This window comes from Mobula hypostoma, chromosome 15 (genome assembly GCF_963921235.1).
Source record: "Mobula hypostoma chromosome 15, sMobHyp1.1, whole genome shotgun sequence".
NCBI lineage: Eukaryota > Metazoa > Chordata > Chondrichthyes > Myliobatiformes > Myliobatidae > Mobula > Mobula hypostoma.
The window spans coordinates 21,868,208-21,885,133 of record NC_086111.1 but is presented as its reverse complement, the minus strand read 5'-3'; the positions used below and the strand labels follow the sequence as shown (position 1 = coordinate 21,885,133).

Genomic DNA, 16,926 nt, shown 5'->3' with positions numbered 1-16,926 from the left:
TAACTTGATTGTGCTTGTTGAGGTACTGTGGATTGTCGTCTACACAGATTTTAATAAGGCAATTGACAAGATCCCTCACAGCAGCTAATCCATACGGTTAAGATGTATGGGATACATGGTGAACAGGTTGTTAGGATTCAGAATTGTCTTGCCCATAGGAGACAGGGAAGTGGTTGATGGGAGTTACACTGGGTGTGTTAGTACGTTTGCAGAATATATGGAGAATGGTGGTGTCGTGGATAGTATAGAAGACTGCTGAAGGACAGAATGATATGGGTGGAGAAATGTGAACTGTTGCACTTTGGTAGATCACATATAAAGAGTCAGTACACTGCCAATGGCAAGACCTTTAACAGTATTGATGAGCACAGGGATTTTACAGTCCAAATCCATAACTCCCTGAAAGTAGCTACAGAGGGTAATCTGATGGTAAAGAAGGCATATGGCATGCTTGCCTTTATAGCTGGAGAATTGAATTCAGCTTTATGAAACTCTTGTTAGGCAGTATCATCACTGCCAGTATCTTTTTCCCAGCATTAAAATATCTAAAACCACTGGGCATGATTTTTAAGGTATGGAGGGTAAATTCAAAGGAGATGGGTGGGGAAAGTTTAATTTTAAACATATCGAGTGGTGGGTTCTTGGAATTCATTAGATGGATAAATTCAATAGTGACAAATTAACCTTCTGCATTTCTAATCAGAGCCCTAATGATTCAGCTTACATTAAAAAAATCAATGGCACTGATGACTTGAAGCCACAAGATGCAAAGTCACATTATCAGTTGTAGGAATGCAATAATTTACCTGCCAGTCTAAATGAGGGAGCATGCTGATACCTTAGATTACCTGAGTACTGTCACTCTGGTTCCTCATGGAGATTGGTTGTCACTCTCCATGAGAAATGGACTCAACCCAATGCAGGGTTGTTTCACAACAAAAAAAAAGGGAAATAATATAGAAGGCAGCATTAATCCAATTATATCAGCTCTACGCAAGACCAATCCAGCAGTCCCATTCCCCTGCACTCTCCCCACAGTCCTACAGATTCTCTCCTTTCACAGACCTAACTAACTCCCTTTTTTAACTCCCTTTTAAATGCTATAACCCTGATTGCCAGCATTACTGCCCTCTTTAACACCTCTGGTGGCATATTTAAAAACCAAGCTACACAGTGAGTAGAATAATAAAATCTTCATTTTATCAAAATTACCTGTACATTATATCTTCTTGACGCAGTATCCCTCTTTACTCTGTCCAAGCCAGCTTTAGTATATCTATAAATCTAAAGAGCCACATCCCAAAAAAATCACTTTGGCAAATCTCTTCTGTAAAACATTCACATCGTTCCTAAAAATGCAATGCCTAGAAATGTGCAAAATATTTCACCTGTGGCACAATCTGTGTTTTACAAAGGCTTGTCAAAACTATAATGCTCTTCTGATCTTTAACTGGGACCTTTCAGGGTTCTATGTTTTTCTAATCACTTTCTATCTGCCCTGATATTTCCAAAGAATTATGCAGAAAAACACTAAACCTGCTTTTTACTATTTTAGAAATACACACAAAATGCTGGAGGAACTCAGCAGGTCAGGCAGCATCTATGAAAATGAATAAATAGATTTCAGAACTGGAAAGGAAGGTGGGGGGAAGGCGCCAAAATAAAAAGGCATAGACATTTTTATTTAGAAATACTTCTTTTAGTTTATCCTGTTTCTAGAAATTATAAATCAACACACTTCTTAGCATTCCTCCAGCATTTTGTGTGTGTCACTTCTTAGAATTTAATTTCCCTTCTTTACAATCTACTCACTCTATCAGCCAGTATTTCTTAGCATATAATACTACCCCCTAAAAGTTCTAATGCTTGCAGTTCGAAAACTTGGAAAAAATACAAATCATTGATGTATATTAGTAAAGACAAAGTTGCTCACACTGAACCTTGAGAACATCACTGTACACATTACTGCAAAAAAAAAGTCACCATTACTATTTTCTGTTACCTAGCTGATTTGCTACCCATGGTGTTCCTGCTCTTTTTATTTCATGATCTTGAATCTTAATGACACTTATTATGTGCCACATCAGTTATGCAAGCCCACATATGTCACATTGACCATTTCCCTTATGTAAATACTCAAAAACCCACTGAACTCCTCCTCATTTCAATCAAGTGGGCCTTTTTTCCAGACTATATAACCTCTGATCGTAAAATCTCCCATAAGACATGCTCTCCAAATTCAACCCATCCAACCCCCTAAAAATGTTTTTCAAAGATGATGTCTCATTCTTCTGAACTCTAATCAGAGTCCAAACCTTAACCTTCCCTAATAAGACCTCTCCATACCCAAGAACGTCCTAGTAAGACTTCTCTAAACCATCTCCAATGAAGTATCTTTTCTTAAATGGTGAGGGGAAAACAAAATTGTTCATAGTACACCAGATGTAGTTTCATTGGTGCCTTGTGCCAATGCAATACACTTCCCTACTTTTATACTCTAACCAAGTATGGGTTTACATTCCACTTATCTTCCATTAATCCAAGAATGGTTTTCATAGAAATAAGGAAAAATGGACATTTGGATATTTTGTGAACGTTTCTGGGATTTAAATAACCTAAATAAATGTGCAACCAAGTAGGAACACTATTGTAAAGGTGTTATGGAAAGAATATACAAGAAGGTAGATTTTCTACAGCTCCCAAATGCAGGTAATGCCCAGCTTATGTCGTCTTCATACAATATGAACGATCGTCTGGGAGACTAATATGACTTTGACTTTGTGAGCTACTGCACGGTTGCATCTTCTGCTGTACAGAAATTTGCTTAACAACAACATTTTTGACTTTTGAACTGTTCAAATTACAAACGGTTCACAGGAAAGAAAACCGTCATAATCTGGGTACGACCTGCAAGATAATGTCCTAATGTTGCTCACGTGTCCTCAAATCATAAACAGGTAAGCCACAACTTTCCAAATTTGAACTTGTATTAGAATACATTACTTGATCAAACTTCACCAACAGGTAATGTTGAATTGCTCAGGAACAGCATTGTTAAGAGAAGCTGTTGATGTTCTTGAGAAGTATGTGTCCTTGTCAATAAACATTTTAAAGGAACCTGACCACTATTTTAACACACTGAAATAGGAACAAACAAGCATAAGTCTCCAGGCTTTCCCTGATAGTCAAAGAACTGCTAGGGTTGGAGAACATGAGCAGCAAATAAAACTCACCAAATGCAAAATTTTTCAGATTCTAACACGCTCAGGCCAACTGGACAAGGAAAAAACAGCACATAAGGTATATAGTAATTAATGCACGAGAAGACATCTTATCCAGAAAACTCACCAATGCAGCCTTTTAATAGGGGGTCAATTGCTTGTGGATGATCTGAAATCGTAAACTTGACAGCAGTCACCACTGTGCTTCGTGCATAGGCAGAACCTGGGGAAAATGAAATAGGTGAAACACTCAAACAATTTTGTTTTTGTTTTAAGAAAGCAGGCATGACTTTTTCAGCAGAGATTGGAAGAATATTTCTCTTCATAAGAATTTGATTACAAATTTGAATAATGCAAGTTAAAAGGCAGAAGTGACAAGTTTAGGAACATACGAACAGGTTGAGAATGACCCAAGATGCACTGAGGGTTTAACCTTAGAGTCATAGAAACAGCACAGAAGCAGACTATTCTGCACATCTAGTCTGTGCTAAACCATTAATCTGCCTCGTTCCATTGACCTGCATCCAGATCATAACCCTCCATATCCTCCCATCCACGTACTTATCCAAATTTCTCTTAAATTCTTAAATGTTGAAACAGACACCGCATCCACCACTTGCGCTGGCAGCTCACTCCACACAACTCCTTCTGAGTGAAGAAGTTCCCCCTTATGTTCCCCTTAAACATACACCTTTCACACATAACTGTAGTCTCACCCAGCCTCAGTGGAAAAAGCCTGCTTGTATTTACTCTATCAACACCCCTCATAACTTTGTATACCTCTATCAAATCTCCCATCAATCTTCTACGTTCTAGGGAATGAAGTCCTAACCTATTTAACCTTCCCTATAACTCAGGTTCTCAAGTCTCGGCAACATCCTTGTAAATTTTCTTTGCACTCTTTCAATCTTATCTACATCTTTCCTTTACGTAGGTAACCAAACCTGGACACAATACTTCTTATACAATTTCAAGATAACATCTCCAAATCCTGTACTCAATACTGTGATTTATGAAGCCCAATATGCCAAAAGCTTTCTTTATGAACCTACCTACCTGCGATGCCAATTTCAAGGAATTCAACCTTTGTGTCTATCAAGGTACGGGTAGTCAGATGTTTGGCATAGGCCAACTTTACATTACATCACTGATAAAGATACTGAAATCAAATATAAAGTACTAGCGACTAAATATACAAGTTACTTACTAACCTTGAATTTTTGAATAGTTTTCACACTATGGAGATGTGTACAACATGTCTCATCTCCTTCTACACACAGACTTCTTGAATAAGAAAGCACACTATCTTAGCTTCAGTTAAAGAAAATGTAGGAAAAATATAAAGACAACTGGAACAGTGCAACATTTTTGATAGCGTTATAAAGTTAACCAACTACAAAGAGAAACATTAAGTTGAGCTGCGCTACTAGAGATAACGGTAAGTATAAGAAAATAACAAAAGGTCAAACTATTTCTTCTGAGAGTGGGGAAAAGGTTTAATTCTCTGCAACAACCCCATACTAAATTCACAGAATTTTTAAGTTTTTTTAATAAAAACTTTCATAGAGACATAAATACATAAATAGTGAAGGGCAAGTATTAGATGTGGCTTGTAGTGCCAATTATTAACAAACTTGGAGGGAAGCTGGTCTGTTTCTGTATGGTAAAACATTTAGTGACACCTGTTATCTGAAGCCTGACATTATTCAGAATAGACTGCTGTCATAAATATTTCTGTCAATTGGGATCAGCAGCTAAATTGTGCACTCTCAATCTTTAGTCACCTAGTTATCTCATGAAGACACTGCAGTACTACTTTGTGGACAAAACTGAAGAATTTAGATTAAAAGATAGGTAGCATATGGCTCACTTCCTTTTTTAAAAGTTAATTAGCCGATTCAAATTGCAGCAAACAAAATCTTTAACAAGTAGCTGGAGCTATACTCATTGCAAGCAGATAATTAAATGAATATTAATAATCTAACTAGACTGAGAAGGAAACAGTATTCTTTCTCGCAGGGATCAAGAGCTAGTTGGGAAAAACCCACATTATAATATCATTCGTGGACTGTGAATGGATCAGATGATGAAAAAAAAAGTCTTCTTTCACCCACCCAAGTTTGATTTTCTTTTCCTGTTCCCACTGAAGTTTAATGGGCCAAATGGGAAGTGATGGCTGTCACTCAAATGGCTATAGTTCGTTCTGTAAACACAAACAAGTGAGACCATTTGACTCTTCATCACAACTGAATCAGATGTCTATGAGTTTCAAGCAGATGTTAATGGAGCACAGACTGATTGGAATTTTGAATTTATATTTTCTTAAACCAGGCTGCTAAGCTGAGATTCACTGACAGATGAGAGATAAATATGCAATGATATTCCAATAAATCCCTGACTCAAAAACATACTACATCTCATTTATCAGTCAAAACCTAATATCAACCCACTGTTGGTATTTTTCCAGTATGTGGCCACTGATTACATGGCCAGCATTTAATACCAATCACAAATTGCCCTCAAGAGGCTGGTGGGGACACCATTTTCTGGAACTGGTGCAAGTTCACCCACTGTGCTGTAGTGGAGGAACTCCAGGATTGAGACTCGGGGGCAATTAAGAATGATGTGTGACTTGGATGGAAATCTACAGGTGATTGTGCTCCCCTGTACCTGTTACCCTTATCCTTCCTAGTGGTTGCAGTCATAGGTTTGGGTCCAGGTTTCTGTCTCACCCCAGTTCTAACCTCTGCATGCACTCGTGGCACTAGGACTTAATACAAAACAGTTTAATAACAATGAGCATAGCAAGGACATTCCCACTGACTTCCTGTATCTGGAGAATGCACCAAAGTTGGGCATCCTCAGTTAGCACTGAAGGGCAAAGTCATCAGATAAACAGCAAAAATAGATATATACTCAAAAGTATCGCTCTCACCCCCAAATCATTAAGGTTTTTACTTGATCTAAGCCAGCATTACATTGCAGAACACTGTAATGTCATTGTCATATGTGCAGCCTTTCAAATGATGTTGCATAGAGGCCTGATATTGTCTCTCTGATTGACACAGAGAAGTCAAAGGGATTATTTCAGAATCTTGCACATACTTGTCCAATTGTGGCATGATAGTGCAACATTTAGCTTAATGCTTACAGTGCCTACTGTAAGATCAGGGTTCAATTCCTTCCACGGTCTGTAAGGAGTTTTTACGTTCTCCACGCGACCGCAAGGGTTTCCTCTGGATGCTCCAGTTTCCTCCTACAATCCAAAGATGTACAGGTATGGGTTAGTAAGTTGTGGGTATGCTCTGTTGGCCCCAGAAGCATGGCGACAATTTGCCGGCTGTATCAGCACAGTCGACAGAAAAGAAGCATTTCACAGTATGTTCCACTATACAGAACTGCGTTAAAAGTCTTAGGCACCCTTTTTATATGGTTTCAGATCATATGGCCTCCACAGAGCCCTAATCGCAAAGGGTGTCTGGGATTACTTGGAGAGACAGAAGCAAACAAGAGAACCAAAGTCTGCAGAACAACTGTGGCAAGTTCTCCAAGATGCTTGGAACAACGTACCAGTTGATTTTCTTGTAAAACTGCATGACAGTGCATCTAAGAGCAGTGATGCAGTTTTAAGGCAAATGGTGGCCATGCCAAATGTTGATTTGATCTAGTTTTTTTTTTAACTGTTTACTGCTCTTTAGTAATTTTACTGATATTTAGAAACTTTTTATTTCATTATTTTGGAAGAATCTTCACTTTACAGAAACTTTTACATTTGCCTAAGATTTACACAGTCCTGTACATGTAACAAATAAAACTAATCATTTTTATCTTTTTTAACCTTTATATAAGACCAAGCTTAAAGTGGTGTTTCTAGAGCATAATGTGCATTCCTTTCATGAAATATGTAGGAATATTTCAATAAATGTTGAACTATCTAGTGCCCTTATAAACATACTTCCCTCCACAGCTTATTTCCCCCCATCCTCACCCCACCACCACAATAGGGGCTTGATTCTGCTAAACAAGCAACTTCTATACTTACCAGAAGTGAGTTGTTTTTTCAGCCTGGGTAACAAATGGGATGGGTCGATGAGGGTCAACTTTCCTAGGCATTCAGCCACTACATTCCGAGTTCCTTCTTCAACACACTCACAGTTTTTGAACAGTAAGGCCCAAATGTCTTGAATGTAAGGTTTTAAGCTATCAGCTGAGGAAGAACTAATAACCTCTTTCAATGAGTGCAGTAACAGATACTGACGCTTGGGTTGACTGCTAATCTCCTTGAGTATGAAAGGAAGATAGTCACTAAGGTTTCCCACACTGATGTTTCCCAATGCATAGGAGGCAGCAGACTTTACTTCTTCACTGGGTGATGAAAATGCTTCAAGGATTACCACCTTGAGTTCCCTTTGTGCACCCAGATTCATGGTGCGGCCTATCTCACCTAAAGAAAGCAAAGCAAGCAAACGGACCGAATCAGAGGATTTTGGATTCTTCACCTCCTGAACAAACTGGTTCACCACTGAACTGGCGTCCTTTGGACAAGCTGAAGTAAGTGCAGCCACACATTTCGCCACGGAGTAATAGGCCTGCTTGTGCAAAATCACAGGACCACCTGACTGAGCTGATGAATAGATAGTCCCTGTCAACTGCTTGAGCAGCTCCATATAGCCCATATTGGGAGTCTTGGATATGACCAAAGCCTGGAAGAAGTCCAAAATTGCACTCAGAGCCCCTCCTTGCAGCAGTGGCGAGCGAACCAGGTTGAACAGCTCAATTAATATTGACCCACCAATCTTGGAGACAGACGATGGGTAAACTTTGGCTAGAGATGTCAAGAAGGTGATTGCCATCTGAGAGACGTGCATGTCACTCTCTCCAATGAGGGATGGAAGCTCCTTCAAGACAGACTCAATCATCATTGGCTTTAGGCTGTCACTGTAATTCTTAATCAGGATATCTAAAGCAGCAAGGGTGCTTAGTTTTAATGCACGCTGGTTCTTCCTTAGAAAAGAGGCCAGGATGGGAACAGCCTCACCAAGAATTGGGCGCAGATCAATTTTTAACGGAGAGCTTGCAATCAGGGTCAAGGTTTTGACTGTGGTGAGTCGTGTGATCTCATTCTTCAGTCGTTCAAGGAAGATTTGCAATGTGGGATTCAGATCAGCACCCAGATTGTCCCCCAGGTTACAAATGATTTGTCCCATACAAGCAATAGCCCTCTCCTTCACCTCCTGGTCAATATCAGCGGCTTTTAATCTCTTCAAAGTGCTACTAAACAAATCCTTCACATATGGTTTAGCGTCAAATGAACAAGGTTTGCTCAATGGACGGATCACCTCTACGAGTTGCTGGGTCACAAGCAAAGCCTCAGAGGTTATTTTGTAGAAAGGATCACTAATGCAGGCCACAGTTGGAGGCAACAAAGTCTTAACATGGGGGTGAAATACTTCTGGTGGATGATTGCAGAGGATGACATGGAAGAAGGTCAGTGCATCAATCTTCATGTTTGAGGTACTTGATTTGTCAGTAAGGGAGTAAATAATGCCTGAAAACAAAGAATGCAAAATTAGTTTATCATCACTGAACACTCAAATATTATGAGCAAATACATCTCAAATCTCTCCAAAACATTACAATTCATCCTCGGCCAATCTTAATCTCCTGACCAGCAGGCCCCAGCAACCTTACAGTCTTTATCGGGGAGAAGGAAAATCATTTGGTACCCTCTTTTTCTCTCAAAGCATCTTTTTCTTCCCTTTTCTCATCTAAAATCAACATTCCACCATGATTATGTTTTCTTTTTCCCATTTCCTCTGGAGTAAAAGAATCCAGAATACCTGAAAGCCTGGCTACACAAAAACAGCAATGAAAATCAGAATAAAAAGTGTTAAAACTGGACATGTGGCACAATTGATCATTTCGAGTCTTGAGTTTTGTTAAGCAATGCTACAAGGGATTAGGTATCATAACAGATGAAAGTGCACATCAGCCACCACTCAAATCTCTTGTAATAACCTTTTCCTCCCCGAGACTTAAACCTCACATCACCTTGACTTTCATATCAACACCTCAATTCTCCTTCCTCAAAATTCTTTTCAACCTTTGGATGGAGTAATTGTCGTTATCCTAATGTCACTGCCTGATTGTGAGACAAAGCCATTATCCTAACTGAGAGCACATCCCAAAAAGAGAACGTCTCATTTGGTTTGTATAACTCTGTAAATTCATCCTAAGAGTATAACCCAGCTTTTGTTAACAGAAGAGTTTTTCCAGCTCTGTGACAAGACTCATATCAACAGGTTAGTTTACAACACAGTAAGGTTCCATGTTAAGCAACACACACAAAATGCTGGAAGAATTCAGATCAGGCAGCATCTATGGAAATGAATAAACAGTCAGCGATTTGGGGGAAAGATCCTTCTTCAGGATTGTAAAGAAAGAGGGAAGATGCCAGAATAAAAAGGTGGGGGTTGGGGGGCGGGGGGAGAAGAGGAATGAGGGTAGCTCAAAGGTAATAAGTGAAGTCAGGTTGGTGGAAAAGGTAAATTTTTTTTAAATAAATACCTGGCAGCTACCTGGTTGGCACTGTGGTTAGTGACCAGAGTCATTTAGATAATGTTGTCTGTAATGGGAGCAGTCACTAGTCATAGTTGAATGAGTGATGAGGATGAATGAATATTCTGCTCTACACGTCTGCTACACGATCTTTGTAAATCTTGCAATGCTTATACAAAGTTTCCCAAGAGTACTATTTAATCCCTGACTACAATTATATTTTCCCAAGAGTGTGATTATTCTATTGAAAGACGTGGATCTGTCTCATTTAAGTCACAATTGTTTCTAAAGTTGTTACTAAGGATTTTTCTTTTGAAACTTTGCAACATCAAAAACAACCCAGAAACAAAAGAACAGGCCAGAGAGCTAATCTGATATTATTTGTATGTGGAGGGTCTGATGACATGTTATAGTGTGGTAAGTGAGTAGCTTCTACTTGGAACTGCAAGGGGAAGCACAAAAGATCAGTAAATTTGTTTGTGATAGAGGACAGCAAGGAAGGATGCAGCAACCACCACTTAATGCTCCCCTGAAACATATATACAAAATATAGAGTTTCTTTGCAATTTATCTTATTTTAGTTAAGAACCTTACAAACTGCCATTATCCATATTCATGCCTACCTGGCACCAGAGCTGGTATATGTTCTGACAATCCTCCAGGTAGGACACTAGCCAGTTCGGTTAGAAGGTTGAAACAGCTTTGCCGCGTCTTCATACTCTTCTCCTTAAGCTGCTTGTGCAAAGCTTTCACTATGCTAGGTACCTTCAGGAGAAGGGAAGCAAAAGGGTTAAGGTGGATAGAAGTAGGAGAAAGGAAAGACAAGGAAGGGGCAAGGAAAACAGATGGAAGGAGGAATGGAGGAGAGGATTTAAAGGATGGGAAATGAGAGAAAAACATGAGAAGTTAGGTCAAGTAACATTTGTTAAAAGCAAAAAGACAATAATAAAATTTGAGAAAAACTATTCACACAATAACTGAAAACTGAATGCAGACATTCATAATCACAAACCCAGGCGAATGGACACCATAAGATGCATGTAAATGTGCTCTACATTTAAATGCAACCACATTACCCAGCTTTCCTGTGCAAATTTACACTTACATTTACAGCAAAATTTATGTATTCTTACCTATAATCAAACAACTATCATGTGCAACTCAACTCTAACCTTCAATATCCCTGCAATTAATAACCTATAACCTTCTCAGTAACTCATTCACAGCCCAGTGTATGGAAACCAATTTTCTGCCGAATATCTTACGGGCCACATTTTCGACCTGCTCTTGCAGAAATACGCATTCAATTCCCAACATGTTATACCCATGCCTGAAACTGACTCAATGATAAATGAATTTCCCCTCACCACCACTCCATATTGCTATCATCTAACTCGGACATTGAGACTCTTCTTTCTAGGTTTTTTAAGTAAAGGAAACAGAATACTGGCATTTGTTAATCCTGCTCAGTTTGGTATTTTTCAGCAAGATCACTTCTCAGTCCTTTAAATTCTATTGAAAATAGTTTTAATGCTTTAAACAATTTTAATGCTAAAAAAGTGACACTATTCTATCAACTACGTCATTCAGCGACAGTCTGATACTGGTAAGTGTTGGGAATGGAAGAATGAGTTAACATTCTCAACACTCTTCTCACGTGTTAACAATATGGGTGTTTGCCAGGGAAGGTTCACGTGGACGAGAGAAACAGTAATATGTACCTATGGGAAAAAAAACTCACTTGATTTTGAAGCATCACAAGCGGCATATCTCCCTGATCCAGCACATCTGCAGTCTGCAACCAGCTCTGGACTGGTTTTGTCTGCTTCAGGAGAGACACATAAGCATGAAATATATCAGCCTTCACATTTTCTTCCCGTTCCTTGAATCTACTGATCAGAGCTGGCGAGACAGTCTTATAAAACTCCTGCAGCATTTCATGCCTGGTGCTTACAATGGCATCCAAACACTTAGTCGAAGCTCGACGCACCTTCCAACTCATATCATCATCATCTGTGTACTCCTCTTCACTGTCTGATTGGAGAAAGAAATAACGAAAAATAGTAAATTCAGGACTGACAAAGCCATCAAATAAGTATCCATCACTCAAGTCCAACTGTTTCAAAACACTTGTGGGAACTTTTGATGCAAATTATGTGAAGACTAACACTGTACTGTAACAGGGAAAATTAGGCTTTTGTCTATCACAATAAGAAAGCAGAGTTCTCTCCAGTGTCTTGGCCAATATTTATCCATCAACCATTATTGAAACACTACCTGACTGTTTATGGGACTTTGTGACTAAATTGGCTGCTATCAATCAGACACTCAAAAAAATAGACACAATACTTTGTATTAGTTATGTTTGCAAATAAGTACTGTACCAAAGCACTCCAAAACAAATTCATGAAAAATGAGGAATGTGTAGTTGCTGACCACAGACTATGTAACATCTGGCCAATGGAACCTAACATAGTGCAGAAAACCGAGGTGTTACTCTGAAAGCAGAAATTCTACTGAGAATAACCAGCTAAAAGCAGCATAAACCAGCCACATGTTCCCTCCAGTTATACATAGCCAGTCATGTTCCCTCCAGTTCCTTAAAGAAATCAGGCAGGATTGAATGATGGAGCAGACTTGTTCCTATATGTTATGGTTAAAAGCAGTTTTCATTCCCCTTACACCAAGCATTAAGAGCCACTAGATTAAGTGCATAATGCTAAAAAGCAAAGTTGGGCTGCCAAACATTCCTAGATCACTCAGAGGGACTCTGAGCATTCTTTAATTTAATCTATTAAGCACACTTCACAATGTTATATTCACATTCAGTCACCCTCTTCACAATCCAGCAGTACTCTGATTCTAAATCTCTTGCAATCAGAAGGGCCCATTTTATATTAGAGAGATTGAAGTCCCCAACAACAACAACCCAATTGTTTTCATACCTTTCCTTAATCTGCATGCATATCTGTTCCTCGATGTCTGAGTGCCCATTGGGGGTCTGCAGTACAAACCCAGAGTGTTTGCACCCTTTCTATTTTTGAGTTCTACCCAAATAGACTCAGTGGACGAGCTCTTCATTATAACCCTCTGAGCACAGCTGTGATATTGTCCCTGATAAGTAGTGCAAACACTTGACCTGAAACAATGACTCTTTTCTCCACCAAAGCTGTCTGACCAGCTGAGAATTTCTAGCATTTTTCAATTTTTTCAATATTTTCCTGGATTAATATACCACATGCCTCCAACCCAGGTAAGTAATGTATTGATAAACTATGACTTAAGTGAAAGGCGGATGCCATGACCTAAGTGAAAGGCGGATGCCATGACCTAAGTGAAAGGCAGTAAAGATTTCATTAACTCCCATGTCAATAACAGATGGTGCAATCCTGGGCATATTACGATCAAGGAACGTGTCTGCAGCCCGGATATTGAACTTTTTGCTGTTGGACTCCGGCCATATTATTTGCCAAGGGAAATCTCGCATGCAATTGTGGTTGTTGTGTACATCCCTCCCTCTGCCAACCTGACATCGGCGTGTAACAGCATTTACACCGTCATAGCCAGATTACAAACCCAGCACCCGAGTGCCCTCATTACCATCTCGGGTGACTTCAACCAGGTTACCATGGCTAGAACACTGCCCTACTTCACGCAGTATGTGAGCTGTACCAGAGGGGAGAGGAATCTGGATTTGATGTATGCTAACGTTAAGGATGCATACAGCTCCTCTCCCCTCCCTCCACTGGGAAGATCAGATCACAACCTGATGCATCTAAAACCCTGCTATGTGCCTCTGGTGAAGAGTAAACCTACAACCTCGAAGACAGTGAGGAAATGGTCGGAGGAGGCTTATGAGGTACTCCAGGGTAATTTTGAGGTGACAGACTGGCTGGCACTCTGTGAGCCACATGGAGAGGATATTGATGGGCTCACAGAATGCATCACTGATTACATTAACTTCTGTGTGGACTGCAATGTTCCGACAAGAACTGTCCTTTGTTATTCAAATAACAAGCCACGGGTGACAAAGGACATTAAGGACATCCTGAACGCTATAAAGAGGGCGTTTAGAGATGGAAATAGGGAGGAGCTGGGAGCAATACAGAGGGACCTGAAAGCCAGGATCAGGGAGGCTAAAGACAGGTACAGGAGGAAGCTTGAGTGGAAACTCCTCAACATGAGAGAGGTCTGGAGGGGGATGAGGACCATCACTGGGTTTTGGCATACTAGCAACAAAGGAGCTGAAGGCAGTGTGGACAGGGCCAACGAACTTAACCTGTTCTTTAACAGATTTGACATTGTGACCCCTGCCCAACCCCCACATGAGCCATCTGTTGTCGGCCCCCAACCAACACATATTCCACTCTCCCCTCCTACCCCTCCTCACAGTCCCCCACCCTGCTCTCATGACTATACCCCTCCCCCACAGGAAACCACCATGGTGGGTTTCACAGCTGAACAGGTGAGAAGACAGCTGAAACGTCTCAACCCAAGCAAGGCTGCAGGCCAGGATGGTGTCAGTACCAGGGTGCTCAAAGCCTGTGCCCCTCAGCTATGTGGAGTACTCGCCATGTATTCAACATGAGCCTGAGGCTCCGGAGGGTTCCTGTACTGTGAAAGACGTCCTGCCTCGTCCCTGTGCCGAAGACGCCGCACCCCAGCGGCCTCAATGACTACAGACCAGTGGCATTGACCTCCCACATCATGAAGACCCTGGAGAGACTTGTTCTGGAGCTGCTCCGGCCTATGGTCAGGCCACACTTAGATCAGTTCGCCTACCAGCCCCGACTAGGAGTTGAGGATGCCATCATCTACCTGCTGAATCGTGTCTACACCCACCTGGACAAGCCAGCGAGCACTGTGAGAGTCATGTTTTTGACTTCTCCAGTGCGTTCAACACCATCCGCCCCGCTCTGCTGGGGGAGAAGCTGACAGCGATGCAGGTGGATGCTTTCCTGGTGTCATGGATTCTTGGTTACCCGACTGGCAGACCACAGTACGTGTGCTTGCAACACTGTGTGTCCGACAGAGTGATCAGCAGCACTGGGGCTCCACAGGGAAATGTCTTGTCTCCCTTTCTCTTCACCATTTACACCTCAGACTTCAACTACTGCACAGAGTCTTGTCATCTTCAGAAGTTTTCGGATGACTCTGCCATAGTTGGATGCATCAGCAAGGGGGATTAGGTTGAGTACAGGACTACGGTAGGAAACTTTGTCACATGGTGTGAGCAGAATTATCTGCAGCTTAATGTGAAAAAGACTAAGGAGCTGGTGGACTTGAGGAGAGCTAAGGTACCGGTGACCCCGGTTTCCATCCAGGGGGTCAGTGTGGACATGGTGGAGGATTACAAACACCTGGGGATACGAATTGACAATAAACTGGACTGGTCTAAGAACACTGAGGCTGTCTACAAGAAGGGTCAGAGCCGTCTCTATTTCCTGAGGAGACTGAGGTCCTTTAACATCTGCCGGACGATACTGAGGATGTTCTACGAGTCTGTGGTGGCCAGTGCTATCATGTTTGCTGTTGTGTGCTGGGGCAGCAGGCTGAGGGTAGCAGACACCAACAGAATCAACAAACTCATTCGTAAGGCCAGCAATGTTGTGGGGATGGAACTGGACTCTCTCACGGTGGTGTCTGAAAAGAGGATGCTATCTAAGTTGCATGCCATCTTGGTCAATGTCTCCCATCCACTACATAATGTACTGGGTGGGCACAGGAGTACTTTCAGCCAGAGACTCATTCCTCCGAGATGCAGCACAGAGCGTCATAGGAAGTCATTCCTGCCTGTGGCCATCAAACTTTACAACTCCTCCCTTGGAGGGTCAGACACCCTGAGCCAATAGGCTGGTCCTGGACTTATTTCATAATTTACTGGCATAATTTACATATTACTATTTAACTATTTATGGTTCTATTACTATTTATTATTTATGGTGCAACTGTAACAAAACCCAATTTCCCCCGGGATCAATAAAGTATGACTATGACTAATTAATACGTTGAAGTATTCTTCTATGTGCATTATGGATTTATAATTCCTCAAAGTGTCATCTGTTTTTGAGAACATAACATGGTACATCATGATTCTCTCACCTGATACCCACGTGTACATGTGTCCATTTGGTTCAATGTCACAATTATTAAACCCTATCTGATTTTCTTCTTTGTAGCTGGGAACACCGAATGAGATATGTCAACTCAGCCCATATCAAACAAAGGGAGCTATGGCTAATAATTCATAGATTAAATTTGCCATTGGAGAAGCTGATACTTACAAGATCTCAACACAGGAAGGGTCATGCCATGAAGCATTTTCCTCTCCTTTTTCCTCCTATTTGTGATGCTGCTCCAGCTATTTTCAACAATGATATTTAAAAGGAAATGTAACAAAAAAAAACTCATTATTAAGCACTAAGCACTGACCTTGATCTTCCTCTTCATCACCTTTGTCTGTTTCCATAGCATCTTCATCATCCTCATCTTGGTCATAGTTGTAATTAGGATCATATGTGATATACTTTAGGCATAGTCCAATCATAGCGGGAATGTGAACTGACATCTCCTTTGGACTCCTTAAAGTACATAAAAAGTGTTTTAATTTCTAACTGCTTGTTTTGAATTTAATTATTTAACCATACATCTTAACGTCAAAAATGTTTTCGTAAACATTAGAATGGCTTCTTGTCCGACAAAGTTCACTACATTCCAAATCAGAACAGAAAGGTTAGGTACGAGAAATGACCATAGTTAGCTTTCATGCACCTGTGATGAGGCAAGATAAATGGAACAAAAGTTCTCCTTTCAATAGCCTGACGTGATGCTATGGAGGCATCATTGGACACATTACAGAGAATTCCAGGATTCTGACCATCCCAGCTCCTCCAGCTGGTTTGTCCTACCAATACAGTATAAGTAATCTAGCGACTGTCATAGAATGAAGTTTTTCGCAAGTTTTTTTTGTATTAACATACCCATGTGTGAGGCATCAATATTGCTGGAGGATGTACATTTTACTACTCAATCTGAGTCACAACTGCTTCTCTCCCCATTTCATCTCCTTCCCTCACCCTTGACTAAATCCATTGTTCAGACTAAAATCTGATTTATACTTCTGCATACAGGCTACGCCATAGGCCTG

The 16,926-nt window shown here is 40.7% G+C and overlaps 1 protein-coding gene across 1 annotated transcript in view; it reads right to left on the bottom strand.

The window, feature by feature from the left end:
* LOC134356742 (cullin-associated NEDD8-dissociated protein 1-like) overlaps positions 1–16,926 on the bottom strand; it is a 50,290-nt gene that overhangs the window by 13,607 nt on the left and 19,757 nt on the right. Inside the window, exons 7-11 of the mRNA XM_063067834.1 lie at positions 16,212–16,360; positions 11,521–11,813; positions 10,403–10,544; positions 7,264–8,769; positions 3,349–3,444 (exon numbers count right to left, since the gene is read on the bottom strand). Of these exons, the coding sequence (XP_062923904.1) occupies positions 3,349–3,444; positions 7,264–8,769; positions 10,403–10,544; positions 11,521–11,813; positions 16,212–16,360 (2,186 nt within the window). The remainder of the gene's footprint in view (positions 1–3,348; positions 3,445–7,263; positions 8,770–10,402; positions 10,545–11,520; positions 11,814–16,211; positions 16,361–16,926) is intronic.